The sequence below is a fragment of the Octodon degus genome, unplaced genomic scaffold (assembly GCF_000260255.1).
Source record: "Octodon degus isolate 3935 unplaced genomic scaffold, OctDeg1.0 scaffold00235, whole genome shotgun sequence".
Taxonomy (NCBI): Eukaryota; Metazoa; Chordata; class Mammalia; order Rodentia; family Octodontidae; genus Octodon; species Octodon degus.
Window position 1 is genome coordinate 2540582 of NW_004524811.1, and position 21291 is coordinate 2561872.

Here is a 21291-nt window from a genome sequence, read left to right on the forward strand (position 1 = left end):
AAGTGACATGAAGGCAGCGGCCGGCCGTAGAATTCATTAGCAAGCCAAGTCAGATGTTGTCTCAAGAATGACTGTAAGCGAAACGTTTACTGACAAAAATATAAATACTCATTTTCTGTTCTTGGGGTTTGGATGAGATGTACAGAAGGTAGAACAAGATTACGGAGGCCTAATGTGTGTGTAAATTTGCAGGAATTCTTACTGAAATTATCTTACCATTTCCCATCCAGAACTGGATGGTTGTTCCCTAACTTTGTATTCAGATGACTTTATAATGCTTACGAAGGAGTAAAATACAGATAACTTTATAATGTTTATGAAAAGTTTTGTTCCTAGGGCATTACTCGGTCAAATGGTCTTTTGCTGTTGTTCAGAAGCATTCTTCAGATTCCTCAGATATAAAGCCATTTTCTTCATTCAATTCCACAGTTGTACTTTGATAACTTTTCCTTTGTACTTTTTTGACTAGGGTAATTTAAAATTGGGAGAATTTAAATTTTGTTTGAAAAGAAAAACAAATGAACAGACAGTAGACCATTTAGTCACAGTATCTCTTAAAGTGCAAAAAGATAAGAAAAAGTGTCTTATATAGTGTAAAATACTTCATTTTGAATTTTAAATCATTTGCCTCAAAATTCCAAAGCATTTATAATCACGATTATGATTTAGTGGGGTTGCATACGTTTTTGAGTCTTATTCTTTAAAACATGTACTGACAAGCAGCCCATATATCTATCAACTGATGAACAGATAAAGAAAATACAGTATTTATGGAATAAATGTTTTTATAGCGTACTCTGCTCAAAAGAAAGCTAACCTTGAGTCATTTGTAAGAAAATAGATGCACTCTGAGACCATAATGTTAAGTGAAATAAATTAGACACCTAAGTTTAAATATCGTGTTGATTTATATGTGAAACTCAAAATATAAACAGAGTAAAATAAAAGGTTATCTTTCTCAAAGGGAAAGGACCCTGCGAAGTGGAGGAAGGCTAAAGAAGGGAGAAGAAGGGAGGCAAAGAGGGTAAAGGCAATTAAGTTGGGCCATGTAGGTGGACCAACTCTATACAAAGACAGTAAGCTTTATGTGCTACACACAGATTATTAAAAATAAATAAATACAAATTTTAAAGGTTTTTAAAAATTGATTTTTCTATTAGATTTTGTTTTGCTTAAGAGAAGATAGGTTAGTAGACCTGTAAAGTGTCTTTCTTGGGAAATGTGTTCAGGAAAATTAAACTCACTTTAAACCCTTTTACTGAAACACTCAGTTTGTACCCACTGAATGGGTTAGCTCAGTTTCCTGTAATGTGGTGATTTATAAGCCAGCGGGATTTCTGGGGCATTGTCTGTATTTGTGCATCATAACTATGCTTTCTGAGAGACAGGCTGATAATGTGAAAGGGTGAAGCAGAGGTGGGAGATTGGGATGAATTACCAGCACAAACCAGGTCTGCACAGCTGCTTGGGGCTCCCGTGGATTACTCTTGTGCTGGAACCCAAGAGTGCCAAGTTACAAGAGAGTTCCAGACTTCTATAGGACATCTCTCATTCTAAAATGGGGAGATGGCTCAGTAGAATAAGTGTTTGCCTGGCAAGCACAAGGGCTTGAGTTCAATCCCCGGTTCCACAAAAAAATAAAAAAATAAAATAAAATGGTGACTACCATTTTAAGCAATTAAAAATCAATTTAAGGGCCCGGGAGATGGCTCAGTGGCATAAGCGCTTCCCTGGCAAGTGCAAGGGCCTGAGTTCAATCCCTGGTTCCGAAAAAAAAAAAAAAATCAGTTTAAACAATTTAAAATCATGTTTAAGAAAAAGCCAAGTCAAAAACACCTATAGGCCTGTGGATTGCCTGTGAGAGACATCCCTGAACACACTATAAGTATTTCAGAGCATCCCTTCAGGTCTCTGTTTCTTGCAGAAAACAGGTAAGTATTAATGTATGTCTCTTGCATTCCTTTTTCGTACTCTTTTTAAAAATTTTTTAAATTAGTACTGTACATTGATTCATAGTGTGGCTCTGGTACATGTACTCAGCACATCTTAATCCCTTGCATTCTTCACATTTCTCTTTCCTGCCTCCAGGCTGTATGCTATCTCTGGTCTGTCCGAACTCCTCCCAAGCTTGGTGTGACATCAGTAATGTGTCACAGCTGCTGGCTTCTGTCCTCTACACAAATGTGAATTCCAGCATAACCAACTTGAGCATATCAGCAAATACAGAAAACAAGTACAGTCTTTATGTGGGCTTGCTACTGGCCATAAGTTCCAGTGTTTGCATTGGCTCCAGCTTCATACTAAAGAAGAAGGGCCTCTTGCAGTTGGCCAGCAAGGGCGCTACTAGAGCAGGTAAGAAACATACAGCTGATGAATTGAAGTTTCTAGCCACAGAACAATCCTCTTGTGAGTCCACAGCGCCACCATTGTAATCATCAACTGTCTGTTTTTCTTAGCCTGTGACTCCTTACTTGACAGAGCTATATCACTCACAGTCTCTGACCTCCTACTAAAGTGGCCCCTGATGCCTCCTCAGACTCCTCTTACGTGCTCATCTCAGTGACCTTTTTTTCCCTCATTCTTGAAATAACCCAAATCCTTTCCCAGACTGAAGTCTCTTCTCAGTGCCTGGAACACTCTTCCCACTGCCCTTCATTCTGCTGACTACCTTTCAGACCTTGGGTTCAATTCCACTACCCTGGAAGGCCTCCTTTGACCACCCTGTTGGGGCAGTTCTCTGGCACCTGATCCCCATCATCAGCAGTTTCCTTCCTTGTTCCTGGAATTAGGTGTAGTTGTGCGTGGGATGTTTATTGTTGTGCACAGGTCTACTTGTGTATTGATAGGAGATTCCTAAATGCAGGAACCTTTGCTCACAGTATTTGGCACTTAATGCATAATTATTAAATCAGTGAATGGATAGCAATATACTTAAGTTATTATGAATTTCAGTTGCCAAGTAGGCTCTACTCGACTATCTTCCGTTATGAATCTTCTATACATTTTCATCAAGTTACTATCATTGAAACTTTAGATCCATATGAAAAAAATAAATGACTAAACATTATACAAATGAATTTCTAAAAATATACTTTTGAGGGAGACTCGCATCATTAGAAAATAAAACATACCATACTGCTATATTAATTAAAATAGCTTAGTCCTGGCATTACACTAATAAAATAACAAAGATTATTAAAAACTTAACAGGTAGACCCACATACACATAACATTTAACATCTGATTTTTTAAAGTGACTTTTCAGACCAGTGAAGAAAAATGAATTATTTCATTAAAATTATGGAGACAGTTTGGAAAAAAGTAGAAAAGAAATACAAGATTTATACATTATACTGTTCAAGAAAATAAATCCCTGAGAGTTTAGGGTTAAATTTAAAATGAAATAGTTTTGTAATAAGCCTAAAAGAAGGCTTTTCTCATAAAGATAAAGGAAGAGCTGACCTTCTCAGACCAAAAAGCTACAACTCTTGTTGCATAGGTCCTGCTTTACCTTGGTCTTAACCATCCAGTAGAAAAGTATGAAGACGAAATATAGGAAATAAAGCCATGCTGTTATGTTGAGCTGTGGGGGACTCAGGTCAATAATTTCTGACATTGCCAGTTAAACAGAGGACCCAATGCTATTATGGGCTACTGGACTCTTTTAGAATATTTTGCTGAGTTTACACACCTATAATATTCAATAACGGAACTTAGAAAAAATGGGGTATACAGATGAATGTCCATTTTGTATTTGTGTATTCCAAGTGGTTAGGATAGATATATAGTTGCATTCTCTTAATGAATAGAATGATTTGTTCTAATGGTGTTTGTAAATAGGATCACAAGTCCACTTCTTGTACAGCAATTAACCACTAAGAAGAATATATGCAGTGTGTTATTTGTTGAAACTGTACTTCCAATTGGATTTGAAACTGTCTCATTGCTGTTTATCAATAAAATTTTGAAAAAAAAAGATAAAGGAAGAATTTATTGCCTCTAAAGGAAGCTATTATTTAAATTGACCAAAAATGGACAAGATAGCTCCTGTATGGAAAGACCCTTACCAAAACTAAAAAGCACGTGACATATTGGAAGAAAAAGTCTAAAATGTATGAAAAAGAACAGTTTCATCATATGCAAAGAATGACTGCATTCAAGAAGAAAATTAGCACCGTGACAGAAAATAAGCTAAGTATGTAAACAAATTCACAAAATTCATAAATGAAAATCAAAAAAGAGCAAAGAAACGCACATAGTAAGTAGCTGTGAGTACATGTTATTCCATTAGCACTCCCCCAGATGCTCACCGTACAGTAATCCCATAATTTAATGATTTCTATTCAGTCGTTTGCAAATTTTATGAGATTTTCCTAAATAAAGGTAGATAATTACTTCCACAAGACAATCTGTATAGCTTATATATCTTGTTTAATTATAAGAAAACCATCTAGGTCAAAATTAGTTAAGTATATTAAAATAGAGAAAACTTAATTTGGCAAGCTAACATAACAGTGTCTTAGGTAGTACTGTCACTGCTCATGACAGTAGTGAGTTGACAATTTTTTTGACAATCCCAGGAAAGGTTTTGTCTTTTTCAGTAAGTACACTAGACAGAAAATTCATTATGTCAAGGAAAAAAATGTGTAGTGAACTGTATCTAATGTTTGTTATTCTTGTATTAACTAATCCAAAGTATCTTCTTTCATTTAAAATCCTCATTCGAGAGGCCGGGGAGATAGCTCAGGAGAATAAGTGCTTGCCTGGCAAGCGCAAGGTCCTGAGTTCAACCCTGGTTCTGCAAAACAAAAAGATAAAATAGTATAAATTCCTCATTTGTTATCAGTGCAATTATGATTTATAGGTTTTTTATTTTAACCATGGCTAAACAAAATATTCAGTGTATAATCTATGTCTGTACCTCTGACTAACATATATACAAAGAACCCAATTATTAAATACAGTTTCATACAGAGAAAAGAAATTCTGCAGAAATCAAAGATGCTGTAAGTTTTAAAAGACTTTGAAAATGACTAAAAAACTCCAAAGACTTCAGATTTATTTAGTTGAGCCTTGTCTTTTTCAACATAATCTAGTGTCTTTGCTGTTGCTCAATTTTCTACCCTTCTTGTCTTAATTGAAAATGTAATTTTTCTTGTTGTTTTTCCTAGGAGAAGGTGGGCATTCTTACCTCAAGGAGTGGCTATGGTGGGCAGGATTACTATCAAGTAAGTTCTGAATAGTGAGAATAGAGTTTGCTTGTAAAATGATAAATATATTACATGAATTTTTTTTTTTTAATGTATTTGGTGCAGGGTCTCACTATGCAGCTTGGACTCATGCTGATCTTCCTGTTTTCAGCCTCCCTAGTGGTGGGATTAAAGGCGTGCACCCCCATGCCAAGATTCAGTGGCCAGCTCAGCACACCTGGGGGCAGGGCTGGTGCAACCTGTGGTGTCAGGGATTGAACCCCTACATGAATTTTTTCAACATTAAATAATTTTTCTTTTGCGATAAGAATGGAATTTAAGTCTAAAATTTTATGTGGATAGAATATCATATGACACATTACATTATATTACATTTCATTCTTAGGCAATCCTTGTATGATCAATACTGTCACCGAATATAAAGGAAAACAGTTGATATTTGATAGGTTCTGGCCCTACTATGAATGGCTGAATTATTAGGGTGGTCATCGAATATGGCTGAAGCCCTTAGAACAGCAGCTCATCTTCCCAGAGACAGCCTCCCCGCTTCTTCAGCCCAGCCCAGGGTGCGGTTTCCTCCCACCTTTCCCACTGCCTCAGGGAAGAACCCGGTCAGCTCCTCAGGTATTTCTAGGCCTCCTCCTCAAACTCCACCCCTAACAGAAGTCCATAGACTCCTCAACTCTCTGTCTCAGGCCGGAGGCTCTGCCCCAGCTGCCCTCGATCCTCTCCGTGTCTTCGGAGTTAATAAAGACTGCTTTTATCTTTCTGTCTCTTTCCCACGCTGCCTAAACACCAGTCAGTACCGATATGCTGTACTTCCTCTCAAGCGCCTCATATTTTATTCCCACAAGAACTGAGAGAAGTGCTTTCCTCCCACACTGCTCAATCTCCTAATCTGAGACTATGACTATCCTAACTACGGATTTTCTCTGGAAGGGGTGCATTTTGCTTGTCAGGAAATGAATAAATCCATGAATAAATCCAAGGATCTCTGGCTAGTAGCGCTGGAAAAAACTGGGAGAAGACGCGGGTGATTTGCATGCTCCCTCTTCCCAGACTTGCTTTCAGGATCCAGCAGACTTTGCAGGCTAGAAAGCACTTTGTAAAGGCCTGTGGAGGTCCACACAGCTGGCACGTTAGCGCTCTCGGCCATTTCTGCTGATTTTACTTTCCTGCTGTCCTCTTCTGAATTTTCTCAAATCCAAAGTCTGAAACTTCCAAAGAAAAGACATCATAAATTGTAGTTTCACACCACTTGTAGATAATTTTCCTCTGCAGTCAGAATTCATAAAACTTCCAGAAACGAATAACAGATGTTGTGGTGCCCCCTACGATCCCAGCGCTTGGGAGTGCTTGGGAGTCTGAGGCAGTAGGATCACCATGAGTTTGAGGTCAGTCTACGCTGCATGCTGAGGTGGAGGCCTATCTAAAATACACAACAATATGCTGTCTCAAAAAACCAGAAACAAATAACGTACTTCAGTATATGTCAGATCTTACTATAAGAAGGATCTTTGGTATCCTTTCCTTAATAGAAAAGGAATCATGGAAGGAAATAAATTTAAATTTATATAGGAATTTTAGTTCTAAAGACATTTTCACATCTACTTTTTGATTTTATTTGAATAAAATGGCAAGAACTATACTGGGAAGATTTGAGACAGATACTGAGTGATTCTCTTTTTCCTCTCTTACTTTCATCTCCTGATCCTCTACAATTTTACAAATTCCTTGTTGCTATTAATTTGCAAGACAGGTATTCTTGAGAAAATAGACTATTTCCTTTAGAATGAAAATATTACAAGAACATTTTATGTCTACATTTACAATTTTATTTTTACCATGTTAAAAAATGTGGTTCCAGTATTAAAGAGGTAAAACTATAAAGTTATCCAGTTACAAATACATTGGTATTTAATCACAAGGTCACTGTTTTGGTAGACTACTATCTTTAATATCAACATATAAATAATATTAAGTATTCAAAAAAGGCTTAATACTTAAAGGAAATTCCAGGTCTCGTTACAAGTGCAGCTTCCTAATTATTCTGTCAGTTTTAGATTTGTTTTATGGTATGTTCTTAATGCCAGTACCCGTATAAATTGGGGGTGGGGGAGTGACCAAAGAAAGGGAAGATAGGGTTCTTTTTTCTCTCTTCAGTAAGTGTTTGCTTGGTGCAGTTTGCCAACGTGTAGTGCTGCATTCCCTGGGCAAGCGTCCAGTTGTGATCTGTGGAACAGTTTGGCTCCCATACAACAGCCCAGTTGTTAGAAGGATTTCCCTCACTCTAGTAAGTCTAGAGTTTCTAAAATACAAAAATATAAAGAAAAAAAACAGGACTACAGTCAAAAGGAGCACATGATTATGATTTTACAAGAGCTGCTTGGATCTTCTTGAGTAGCATAGATACTGTTACTTAGTTGTAGTTCATCTGCAATTCAAACATGCCTGGCTTTACTGGGATCCCTCACTGTCTCCCACCTAGACACCAGATATCCACAAAGTGTTTTAATTTTACAAATTCCTTATTGCTGTTAATTTGTGAGACAGTAGATATTCTTGAAAAAATAGGCTAGTTCCTTGCTTCCTCCAAAGCCACCTCTGCTCAATTCTATCAGAGTGACCAAATATGTTTTCATTATTCAAGTAATTAAAATGTCTCTTGAAAGTCATTTCAAATGTATATTTATCAGTCTTTGGTAGTTTTTATATCACCAGGCAAATAATACCTTATCTGAATCTCTTCATACCAATCTTCTCCTACCTTCTATTTAAAAAATAAGGTTAAATTATTTGTCTACTTTTCATCAGTAGTACATAATAGCTAGCATCATAAAGTGAAGGAGGAGAAATTTGTTTGGCTTATAGTTTTGGAGGGTTCAATCTGTGATTAGCTGGTCCCTAAGCAGAAACGCCATGGTAGAAGGGTTTGGCAGAGGAGTGCCAAGGAGAAGAGTGTTTCCTTGGAGAGATACATCTTCCAAAGCACACCCTCAGTGACCAATGTCCGACTGAGCCCCACCTTCCACAGCATACTCAGCTATTGAGTATCCATGGATTAATCCACTGATGAGTGTAGTACTCTCATGACCTGCTCACCTCTATAGGAGTCTTCTTAATCCAACCAACCTGACAATTAAGATTATTTGGAATGAGGGTTTGGGAGATAGCTTGGTAGTCTAAGCATCTGCCTGGCAAGGTCCCAAGTTCAATCCTCGGTACCACATGCCATGCCAGCCCTGGAACCCCAGGCATGCTGTGCCAGCCCAGAAATGGTGTGGTGGCACACACCTGTAGTCCCAGTGCTGGAGAGGCTGATACAGGAGTATCGCTACAAGTCCAAGCTGTGTAGCGATACCCTATTCCAGATAGACAGATAGATAGATAGATAGATAGATAGATAGATAGATAGATAAAAAGATTACCTGGCACATCATCCCTTTTAGCTAGATCTTTCAGTGTCATTGAGATAAGGTCCATGGCTTTGCAAGGGTCATTTGGTTTTCTCTTCCAGTAAGTAAATTAATCATGTACCTTAATACTTCTGCTTGCTTTCCAGTGGGAGCAGGAGAGGCTGCAAATTTTGCAGCATATGCATTTGCCCCTGCCACCTTGGTCACCCCTCTCGGTGCCTTGAGTGTTCTCATAAGGTAGGTGAGTGGTAAGGAGTGTGGCTTCTGTTGTGTATTTTAATATCATGGGACAAAAGGTCAGTGAAATCCCCTCAGGATTTATCCTGAGGTCCTGTACCTCAGATTGTAGAACCTTTGTCAGTGTCAGCCATGTGGATGAGTCACAGCCCAGACCCAAAAGCTACAACTCTTGTTGCATAGGTCCTGCTTTACCTTGGTCTTAACCATCCAGCAGAAAAGTATGAAAACAAAGTAAAAGAAGTAAAGACATGCTGTTATGTTGAGCTATCGGGGACTCAGGTCAACAATTTCTGACATTGCCAGTCAAGCGGAAGACCCAATACTATTATGGACTACTGGACTCTTTTAGAATATTTGCTGAGTTAACACACCTATAATATTCAAATAACAGAACTGAACAAAAAAAGAGGATACAGATGAATGTCCATTTTGTATCTGTATATTCAAAATGATTAGGATAGATACATAGTTACATTCTCTTAGTGAATAGGGGGATTTGTTCTAATAGTGTTTGTAAATAGGATATCATGTCTGCATCTTATACAGTAATTAACCACTAGGAAAAATGTATGCAATGTGTTAATTATTGAAACTCTCCTACCAACTTGGTTTGAAACTGTCTCATTGCTATTTGTTTCTCAATAAAATTATGGAAAAAAATATCATGGGACACTTAAGCTAGAAGAAGCATATTGCTGCCGTGGTTCCCTGAAAAATGGACCTCGCAGGAAAGTCATTGGCCTTGAAAACCACAAGTCAAAAGTCAAGCAGCCTATGCTTGGCTCACCTGCCTTACAGAGCAGCCACTGAGCAAAAGAGTTGTAATGGCAGATAAGGCAAGGAAAGGGTGATTGGGGCTAATGGTTTTCAAGGCTGATTATTTTCTAGCTAGGTCTTATTTTCAGGGAAAAAATATATATTTTCCTCAAAACAAAAAGGTCACTCCAACCTGACCTCTGACAGCACCACAAAAGACCTAAAATTTTTCTGAGACTCCTGAAAAGCTTTGGACAGGTCACTGAATCTTACTCTGTAAAATGGGGATAGAATTTTTTTTCTTAGACTAGGCATGGGCTTGATGGTAGAACACTTGCCTAGACAATAAAAAAATGGCTGTAGAAATGGGAAGTCTAAACATTTTTGTTAACACTGTGACAGTGGATGTGGTTTCTTGCTCATATAGAGCAATTGTATTATATTTGTGACTCAGTGAATCCTAGCAGAGTTTTATTTTTGTTTTTTATATCTCTCACCAGAATACATAGCCAGAGTCCTTTTAATTTCTTCTATGATCACAGTGATTGATGACTGTAGTGATTGGAGAACTTTAAAAAGCAGTTTGGACTAAATTTCAGTTCTCATTAAAATTCTTAAGTGTCCTCTAGATACCTTTGTTTGTATCCCCAGTAGTTTCTTTTAGTGCAGTATGTGCAGTTGATTTTTCTGAGTTAATGTATGTTATGAACCCAAATGAGTGTGTTCAGTGAGGCCATGAACTCTTGTGTGGCTAAGCTACCTTCCTGTCTTTCTCATTTCCATTCACATCAGCCTCTCCCAGAAAACTCATGATTGAGCCTACTGACTTACTGACTTCTTTTTTAAAAAATGTGTTTGGTAGAGTCTCAGCCTCCCCAGCACTGGGATTACATGCATGCACCACCATGCCTGATCTCGGTGACTGGCTCAGTGTGCACGGGCAGGGCCAATGTGGCATGTGGTGCCAGGTATCAAACCTTGGTCCCTGTGCTTGCCTAAGCAGGCTCATAGTCCACTGAGCTATCTTGCTGGCCCAAGCCTACTCACTTCTATTTATACTCATTATAAAATTTTTTTGTCCCTGAGAATTAAAGAAGGCAATACACTTAAACCATACAGAACTCTTGTCTTTAAAATGAATAAATAACATAGTAGTAGTTTTAGTATTCACTGAAGGCACCATCCCACAAGTAGCCACATGAGGACAATTCCAAGAAAGCACTTGGCGACTACTCCCCATCTCAGGCTGAAGAGGCACCAAGTTTGTGTTCCTGGGAGGTCAGAGCAGACATAGAAGGAGGCTGGCATCTGGAAGCCTCAGCCATGGTCACTGAACCTATTGCTCTTTCGTTTTGTTTTGTTCTTTTGCTATATAGTTCGGGTTGGCCTTGAACTCACTATGTAAACCAGGGTGGTCTCAAACTCAGTGATCTTCCTGCCTCAGCCTCTGAATGCTGAGATTACAAGTGTGTACCACCATGTCTGGCCTCATTGCTTTAGGACCCTGACAGGACTGAATGTCATGGCAAGGAGCACATGGTGGAGTAAAGCTGCTCTTTTCATGGCCGCCAGGAAGTAGCCAGAGGTGAGGGCACCAGGGATGAAATATACCTTTCAACCTGCCCCTAATGATATACTTTCTCCTTCAGTGTCCATCACCTCCCAATAGCTCGTTTTACCCAAGAGCCTAGCAATGCGTTAGTCTGCTGATGAGGTAGTAGCCCGTAATCAGCTCGCTTCTCCAAGTTCCCACCTCTTGGCCATCGTTGCACCGGGAACTAAGACTTCAACTCATTTTGAGGGGAATATTTCAGATCTAAACCATAACATGTACTTTGGGAGGGTTAATCCAGAGTTTCCTGAGGCCAGCGCACGACAACCAAAGGATTGGGGACACGGATATGCGAAAGTACCAAGGCACTAGCAGGGTATGAAAATATTCCAATATTTTGATAATCTGAATGAGAGAGCTTACACATACTAGCTACGTATCACCCCTGAACTGAGTAAATCTTTAGCTTATATATTGTTTTTTATGAAACTTCTATGGGCATATATTATGAGTGTACAGATTGAGCACCCATAATCTGAAAATCTAGAATGCTCCAAATTTTTCAAATTTTGGAGCACGGATATAATATCACAAGTGGAAAATTTCACACTTCCATATCTATCTCAGATTTCAGTAAAACAGGCATGCCAAAAATACTGTGTAAACCTACTTCAAGCTATGTATATGAGGTATACAAGAAACATAAAAAATTATATATTTAGATTTAGGTTCCTTCCCCCAACATATCTCATTATGTATTTGAAAATATTCCTAAAATCAGAAAAAAAAAATCTAAAATCAGAAATACTTCGGTCCCCAGTATTTCAGATAAGGGATACTTAATCTGTACCATGCCAGTAAGATGTGAAAAATCTTTTATTTGCATGGCTTTATAGGAGAAATGGGATAGTTGCAAATGAGCAGAGCCTCTTAGCAGATCTTGGGAAGATGACAGGAGTGTTAAGTGTCTGATAGCTCTTCAGATGTAAAAGCCATGCAGCAGAGGTGATTGGCCCTCATTCTGAGTGTCACTCACCCAGCCTTTTCAGTGTCATGTCGCATATTCAGGTCAACTTATGAGGATGCCACAGTATGATTTCTGAGCTGCTGTGAAATCAAAGGTGACTGAATCATGATGATTTTAATTTTTTTCTCTCCCCACAGTGCAATATTGTCTTCCTACTTTTTAAACGAGCACTTGAACATTCATGGGAAAATAGGCTGCATTTTAAGTATATTGGGGTCGACTGTGATGGTTATCCACGCTCCACAAGAAGAGGAAGTCACTTCTTTGCACGACATGGAAATGAAATTGAGAGACCCAGGTCTGCGAGTCCACCTAAACATTCTAATGCTGCTCCTCTTTCTCTCCTAATCAAGTGATAGTTGTAATAATATACTAATAGGGCTTGGACAAGTCTGACTGCAGATTGTGAGACACAGTAAAATTTGTTTACTACAAAGTTTACAAAAAAGTAAAGGAATTTATTTCTGGGCCCATGCTGCCCCTCTAGGTAATGAAAGGGAGAGATGGCAGGGTAGAGACGTAAGGTTTATGGTGAAAGTTTTGGTACTTACAACCTAAATAGAAATGTAAATGGCAGTACCTGTGTGACCTAACAGTATTGACAGGATTCAAATGATGTGTTTGTAAAAGCCTTTTATAAAATGAGAACTATCCAATAGAATATTACTGTTTTTAATTTAATCTTCTATTTCTAAATACCTTTGCTCTTAAAGGAACAATGTTTTCTGAAAATTAACATTTTCCTAAGTAGAATTCTTTTCTCTCTTTAACAGGATTTGTCTCCTTTGCTGTGATCATAACTGTGATCTCCTTGGTGCTGATTTTAATTGTAGCTCCCAAGAAAGGGCAGACCAATATACTGGTCTACATTTCAATCTGTTCTTTGATTGGAGCATTTTCAGTTTCTTCTGTCAAGGGCCTGGGAATTGCCATTAAGGAACTACTAGCCCACAAGCCAATTTACAAGAATCCCCTGGTCTTTATTTTGCTGGCTGTCCTTGTGCTTTCAGTAACAACACAGATTAACTATCTCAACAAAGCACTGGACATGTTTAATACATCTCTAGTGACTCCTATTTATTATGTGTTCTTCACATCCATGGTAGTGACTTGCTCAGCCATCTTATTCAAAGAGTGGTACGGCATGAAAGCTGGAGATATCATCGGCACCTTGAGTGGGTTCTTCACCATTATCAATGGCATCTTCCTTCTGCATGCTTTTAAAAATACTGACATTACCTGGAGTGACCTGACGTCCACTGCTAAGGAAAAAGTCCTTTCTCCAAATGCCAATGAGAACAATTACATGCTATTAGAGAATGTAGACTTTTCAACAGACGGATATGAAGATGACATTACCTTGTTTAGCAGGACAGATGATCAAAGACTCTGCAAATCCTAAATTTTCACCAACTTAAGACATTTTGAGAGGAGAAGGAAGACTAACTGTTAGAATTACTATTTGGAAAATAGGTATTTTTAAAATTATAACACTTTAAATGTGAAGCCAAATAAAGAAAAGTTCTTCTTGGGCCATCAAATCTGAACATCAAGTTCTGATATACTTCTAGATTCCTGCATCTTTCCATTTCTGCACAACTTTAAATATTGCATAAACATAAAAGAAGTCAAGGAGTTATAGTTGTCTGAGCATAATCTCTTCTCACTACAGAAGATTTGACTTAGCCAGGTGGTGCCCCATTTCCTCCGTGGCAAGTCTGAGATTTGGAGCAATTTACAGGCCAAGTTTTCTGTGTTCTGATAAGCAGGTTCACCAGCTCTGGTGAATCATGATCCCACTGAGAAGGGAGAACACTGTTAATTTATTATCCCTTTGGCAACTTTCCCCTTTTTAAACTGGAAAACTAAAGGGCAGAGTATTAAAGAAAAAAAAAAAAAAAAAGACCTGCTTTCAGAATCTGCACTTCAGTGGGCTAGAATGAACAAGCACACCCAACAGTGAAGACATAAACTGGATTATTCAGATAGTGTAAGACTTTATTACCAATTAAAGGGGGAGGATGGAGCAAGGATGAAGGTACTTCAGACCTCAGATAATGGAAACAAATTCTCACAAAAACACACATAACAAAGAACAGGTTCTTTAAGCACCAATCTGGATGGTATCAGGCAAAATTAACATTCTGGGAAAGTCCAAGTGAATTCAACTTTAAAGTTATTTATATTTCTTTTGTCTCATTCTTTTATTATCCAATAGGTTACTTTTCTTGTTCACAAATATTCTTGTGAAATAATTACTATCTTTTGGTCCACTTTAATTTTTCTCAAATATTTATCCCAAAGGGATAGATTTCCCATTGTGGTTTGGAAACAACTGGAAAAAATCTTTGTTTTTTTTTTTTAAAAAAAGAACAAACTTAAGAAATCCTAATGGTTTTCTTGAAATTTGGTGCTGTAACCCTTAATAAGGAAATTAAAATAGGTTACTGACTTTTCAAAATAAGCATTTCCCATCACTATAAGTAGGCAGATATCTTTTCCTGTTAAATTCATCCTGGCCACGTTTTTCCATACAACTACTGATACTGTGTTCAAGGAGAGTGTGAAGGAGAATGAACTTCTAGGAAAACAAAATAGTTAAGAACTCAGAGGCTACTACAAGAGGTATCTTTTCACATTAAAATATTCATATAAATTTTTTCATTCCAGATTCATGGCAGGAATAAGATTTTTGGTGAACTTTATAGGCAGATTTCCTGTCACCTATTGGTATTATAGGAAGGAAATTTGCTATCATATATCTAGACTAAATTTGTGTCAAAACAAATCTACCAAAAAGAAAGTTTTAAATTGACTGGATTGTATTTTACTGTAACCTCTAATGTTAGTTTGGTTTTGCTTGTTTATTTGTTTGTTTTTGAGCAAAGTCAAGCCTACCCAGGATAATGATAATAAAGTCTGCCATTCAGAATTCTGTTAAACTGACCTCAGTATTTACACAACTCTGCTGAATGATGAGTGGTGTTCACAGTGACCATCCAAAACTACAGTGAAGCCTTCAGCTGCTGTTGGAGTCTTTAGCATAGTTCAGTGGTGAGCACAAGTGAAGGAATTCTAAGATTTTGTAAACTGATTATCCATGGAAGATCAATGGCTTGATCTTGCAGGATAAATACATGTATACTCTCTTGACTGGTGATTCTTTTCATTTGTATATCAGATATATAAGCTATGAACACAAATTTGGGGAAGCATCTTCTTTAAAAAGAAGTATTTGCAAACTCTAGAGTTTTTAAAATGTTTTTCTGAGTATTGAGAACTTTATTTGTTTCCCCAGGACAAGTTGGCAAGGAATTTCCTGACATGTTTGACATTTAACCTAAGAGTGTGGTGGTAGTATTCCACTCCGAGAAATTCAACTTTTACATGTTTAGTAAATATCATTCATTACTTGATAATTTAGATGTCAAGTTTTGCCCTTGGCACGTTGTGCCCAGATCAAGGTTACTTGGAACACAAAGATCAGTGTATACCTTAGATTAGGAAGTGAACTGGTGCTGACACACTTGCACAGGAGAAGGACTGAAACAAATTTGAGCTGTAGTATGTGGGAAAACAATGAAATACTTGAAAATGCCTTTCAAACACAAGTACCCAGATTCCATCCCCAGTACCACATGCCGTGCTGGCCCCAGAAACTGGGCATGGTGGAGCATGCGCTGTGGAGGCTGAGACGGGAGGTCTCTCTGAGCTGGGAGTGAGACCCGAACCAAATAAATAAAAGATTAAAAACAAGTTAGCAGTGGGCATATGCATTAAAAGTCTTAAAATGTTTGTAAATCTATTTTCCCAAATAGAACCATGCTGTTGAAGGGTTATAAAATTGTGCCTGCGCAGAAAACTGCACATCCATTTTTAAAAAACTATTACATGGAAAACACTTTGTATCATTCCCAGTATTTCATAGGCACTTGATCAACTCAGTTCTCCTTAAATCAATGTTACTTTTTACAGTCTTGTTACTAGAGATGTGAGGACTGCACAATGCCAGGTTTCATAAGTCCCCAGTCTTTTCTCAATTTGTTATATCATGGAAGTGAAAGTGAATTCCGTCCTGGTACTACCAGTACTGATAGGATAGTCCAACAAAAATATTTTTTCTTAAATCCAGTAAAACTGAACTAAATGCTAATTTTACCTTTCAACAAACTATGTTTAAAAGTAATTTATGTTAATACATGTGACATGTTCTCATTTCTGTTAAATTATATTTAGGAAATTTTATATTTTTCAAATGTTTATATTCATTTTAAGAGTACAGATTTTACATGTTTTGTGTATTTTGCATTTGCAATAAAATAGTGTGGTTTAATTGTGCTTTGGGAAATTTATGGACATTTCAGTATATGTAGTGGCAAAAATATCCTTATTTTGGGATTAAGAAAGCCTCAGAGTTAAAAAAAAAAAAAAAAAACTATACTGAAGTTAATTTTGCTTTTTCATTTTCCTTAAAATTGAAATTTGTTTTTAGAAAGCTATCCTCCAAACCATCTCTTATATAAGAGTGGATTTGGCATCTGAATAAAAGAAACTGTTTCAGCCTGTGGTAAGTGTGTTGTGCAAGATGGAAGGTAAAAGCAGTCAGTAGAATGAAACCTCCCCATGACTTAGTAAAGAAGAAAGTGTAGTAATCTATTGATATCAATGGGGGATTCATTCCAGGACCACCTTATAGATACCAGAACCTGCAGGTACTCGAGTCCTCTATGTAAAATAGCATAGGATTTGGGTAGAAGCTATATGTACCTTCCAATTTTATTTTATTTTATTTTATTTTTTTTGGCGGAACCAGGGATTGAACTCAGGCCTTGCACTTGCCAGGGAAGCGCTTATTCCACTGAGCCATCTCCCCAGCCCCATCTTCCAATTTTAAATCATCTCTAAATTACCTAGAATACCTGATGCAATGTGAATGCCTTGTAAATAGCTGTTTTCCCTGGTTTGGCCTGAACTCCTGCTTGTTCTTGAGAACAACTCCCTTGTTTCCAATTCATAGCGATGAATTGTCCAGCTACAAAAAAGCCTTTTATGCATATCCTATAGCCCTTCTTTTCCTACGTTCTGTAAATATGCAAAACATAAAGAACCACAGCGATTTAGCTCCCGAATGAGGCTCAGCAGCCCAGCCTTGCCGCTGCTTAGCCCCACAAAAGTGGAGAAGTCAGGTGGGGTCTACTGTGCACTTGGACAGCAAACCACCAGGCCAGCAACCTGGCTGGAGCGCACAGGAAGCCACTAGGAGGTATTCTTTGGTTACAGAGACTCTTAAATTGTAGTTTTATAGAGGAGCATCATATTTTTTCTAGTTAAAAACCTGTTTTAAAAAACACTTTCTAGGGGCCAGGAGATGGCTCAGTAGAATAAGCACTTCTCTGGCAAGCATAAGGGCCAGCGTTCAATTCCTGGTTCTGCTAAAACAAAAATACTTTCTAAAAGAGCTGACTGCCTGAGCCACCTTTGCCCCACCTCCCTGCTCAGTTATAACTCATAAAAGACCTTTTTTCTTTGGCAAAAATTAAATATCAATACTATCAGTGTACAAGAAAACCTTGTCCTTGGCAGCATTTTAGGTTTTATGTGTAGTCCTTTGGCAGTGGAGAGCCAGGGTCTCTGCAGACGACCTGCCCTGGGAGCTGTCAGGTCATCATCTCCCGGAGTCACTTCTCACAGCTGCAGGCGCTGGTCCAGCCTTCAGGCCACAAGGCCTGACACCAGCTTTCTTCACAAGAACACCTGTAAGAACATAAATAATATCTCCTTCATACCCACCCACATATGGTACAGACCCTAGCAAACTCCTGACTAGCAAAACAGGCTAGGTTAGTAGTCGAGTCCAGGGAGCCATGCTCTGATGTCATGTCCCCAGAATTCCTCCCATTCCTGTTCCCACATTTCCTTGCCAGATTATGTTCTCCATGGTACCCAGGAGCTCCTGACTGCCAATAAAAAACATACCTCAGCCTAGGCCAGCTGCTTTAAAAGTGAGTCTAAGTCTGGCCACTGCTTTAAAAATGTCTTTTATATGTGACTCAACAACCATAGAAACCAGTACAGGTTCTCTCTATGGAGAAGGCCCCTGCACTACCATTAGCGGCTCTGAGGTAGTGGTTCCTTCCTGCACTGTGCCTAGCAGACATTCAGAAAGTAAATTTCAGAACAATCCATAAGTTACACCCAATAAAACAAACTTTCCATGGAACAGCAATGGGCAAAATAGTCATCCAGCTCAGCATGGCTGTCGCTCATTTAGTTTTTCCTTTGTTTTCACTGTTAATATTTCATCATATTGCCAAAAGTTTTAAATTAAATTGTATCTTAATGAAAGAGCTCTCTCTTTCTATGTAGTTGTAAAGCTAGGTTACAGTGAACACACCTTGGAGGAAATAGAAAATTCCTATGGACAGAATGCAATAAGGTTTTATTTACCATGATTACCTTGGTTGAGTTTAATTCCTTCAAAGTAATTTTCCATGCACAGAAAAATAAAAAAGCAAAATTTTCTGCCGGTTTTAATTTTTAGAACTACCGAGTAATGCTGTGCAGTAAATGATGCAGTGATTCTTGGTTCAACACTCAGCAAAGAGAAGTCCCTGGACTGAGTTTACTGGGCCAGAGAGCACGAGCACGAACAGCGCGACGGTGGCCTCTCACTGTGAGAACCAAACTGGTTTAGAAGCAGACAGACTTAAGGAATTTGATGCAATTCAGGTTATACTCAAGAGTTCCACTCATGGGAAAACACCTACTGATTGAAGATTAGCCTGAAGCAAAGGGAAAATGAAAAGGGTGGAGGAACTGGTCAAACAAGATCAAGCACTATATTACTATTTTGCTGAATGGGAGTAGCTGGAGTGGAGGGAGTAGGTATCCACAAATGAACACACTCTGCTTCTACAGTATCTGAGCAATGGACAGGCAAATAGCTCAGCCACTAGTGATTCTGAAAGGGGATGATTAACAATCAGAGAACAGAATGAGCTACAATATGTAGCTAAGCAGACATAAATACAATTTTATTACTAAGCAAACACCAAAACAAGGCTGACAGCCATCCAAAATAAACTCATAATTTCATCAATCAGGGCTTCCCAAATAGCTCAGCAGATTAAAGTGCCTGCTAGCAGGTGCAGGGACCAGGGGTTCGATCCCCAGGCCTGCCATTCCAGCCCCACCCCCGGGGCGCGCTGAGATAGCAATTGAGACGGCATGGTGGCATGTGCCTGTAATCCCAGCTCTTGGGAGGCTGTAAACAGGTGAATCACTATAAATCTGATCTAGTAGTGAGACCCTGAACACCCTGTAGACCTTTCCCTAAAATAAAATAAAATAAAAATTTTTCATCAATCAAATAGCAGACTACATAAAATGACAAATATTTTTTTTATAAATATTTGACCTTCTCGTCTTTTCCTAAGGTGTCCTGGCTTTCTGCATGTTGGACAGCCTCAGCACCCTAACAGTTTTCCTCCAGAGACCTGGTTCTGCTAAAATCAAGTGAGGCTAAGCTGCAAGCTCCCAACCTGGTTTGCAGCATCTGGTAGCCAAGCAATGCATTTCCTCTGCTCTCTCTGATACCATAGCTACCCCAGCGGCCGCCGCATTGCTTTTAACTGTTGTCCACCTGTGAGATGGCAGACATGCAGGCTAAAGCACAGGATGATGTTAGCACAGGTAGCCTGTGGAGAAATTTTTGTTTTTGTGATGCTAGAGGTTGAACCCAAATTCAGCCAGTGCTTTACCACTGAGCTATACTCCTTAGCCTGGGATGGTTGCATGATGAGACGCTGTTAATCATCAAGCACAGATGAAGTATTTCCTCCCTTTGTTCTACCTTTCAGTAAATATCGCAAGAAGCCTCACTGCAGAGTAAACCCGAACACAAAGTACTGTATCTCCCACTGTGATTCTTGGCCCTGGCTGCATATTACCTTCATCTGAAGAGGCTTTCGTTTCTTTTAAAATGACCATGGCTGTGTCCATCCTAGGCCAATTAAGCAACCTCAGAGGGTGGAGACCACACAACACCTTTGTGTGAACTCTCCCTAGGTGATCTGAGTATGTAGGTGGGTTTGAAAACCACAGATCTACTCCAAGACCTCACATCTTGTAAGTCCATACCAACTTCAGAGATATTTCTTAAGAGTTCTCCAAGGTTGTATACACATGCTGTGGTTGGGGTAGTTCTTGTTTCTTAGGTTTAAGCAGGTTTATTATTACTATTACTATTAAGTTCATTGGTTCCGTTTAGATATGCATCATGATCATGTTCATCATAGGGAATTTGTACCTGCACATGGTATATCTTAATCCCTTCTTTCATCATGTTCTCTTCCTTCAACCCTTCTTTCCCTCCTTTTTTTCATTTTTACAGAACTTAATTGCCATTTTGTCCTTTTCTCATTTCCTTCTTTTCCCTGCCAACTTTTCCCCTTCCCCTTCCCTAGTTCTCCTTTCCTTCTGAATAATTTCTTCCTATTTCACAATATCTGTATAACATTTTGGTTCTTAGCTACACTTTCAGTGTCTCACACCACAGAGACAGTGATACTTACATGTGTGTGTCCGATGCATTTCACTTAACAGTATGATCTGAAGTTGAATCCATTTACCTACAAATGCCCTAAGTTTATCCTTCTTGATGGCTGTGTATAAAACAACCCCATATCTCTTATCCACTTATTGGTTGATAGGCATTTGGGTTATCTTCAAGATTTAGCTATTACAAACTGTGCTGTTATAAACATAGGTAAACTTATATAGCTGCAGTATAATGTGTTTAATTCCTTTGGGAAGATAGCAAGAAGTCGGGGAACTACCCACTCGGGCCACCCTCCTGTCCCTCTCTTGGACAGGAGCTTTCTTTCTCTCAATAAATATATTCTGCTCATAAAAAAAAAGATAGCAAGAAGTGAAATAACTGGCTCAAATGTGACCTCTAATTCTAGTGTATGGAGGAGTCTCCACACTGATTTCCATAATGGTTGTACCAGTGTATACTCCTAACAACAGTGAGTGGTAAAGGGTTCCTTTCTCCCCACAGTGTCTCCAGCATTCGCTAGTGGTTGCTTT

General features: G+C 38.5%; 1 protein-coding gene across 1 annotated transcript in view; it reads left to right on the forward strand.

Moving 5' to 3' along the window:
• Positions 1 to 15354, forward strand: part of Nipal1 (NIPA like domain containing 1) — a 26393-nt gene extending 11039 nt beyond the window's left edge. Inside the window, exons 2-6 of the mRNA XM_004645676.2 lie at positions 2089 to 2352; positions 5172 to 5228; positions 8773 to 8863; positions 12339 to 12499; positions 12975 to 15354. Coding sequence (XP_004645733.2) covers positions 2089 to 2352; positions 5172 to 5228; positions 8773 to 8863; positions 12339 to 12499; positions 12975 to 13603 — 1202 coding nt within the window. The 3' untranslated portion in view covers positions 13604 to 15354. The remainder of the gene's footprint in view (positions 1 to 2088; positions 2353 to 5171; positions 5229 to 8772; positions 8864 to 12338; positions 12500 to 12974) is intronic.
• The last annotated feature ends 5937 nt before the right edge of the window (positions 15355 to 21291 follow it).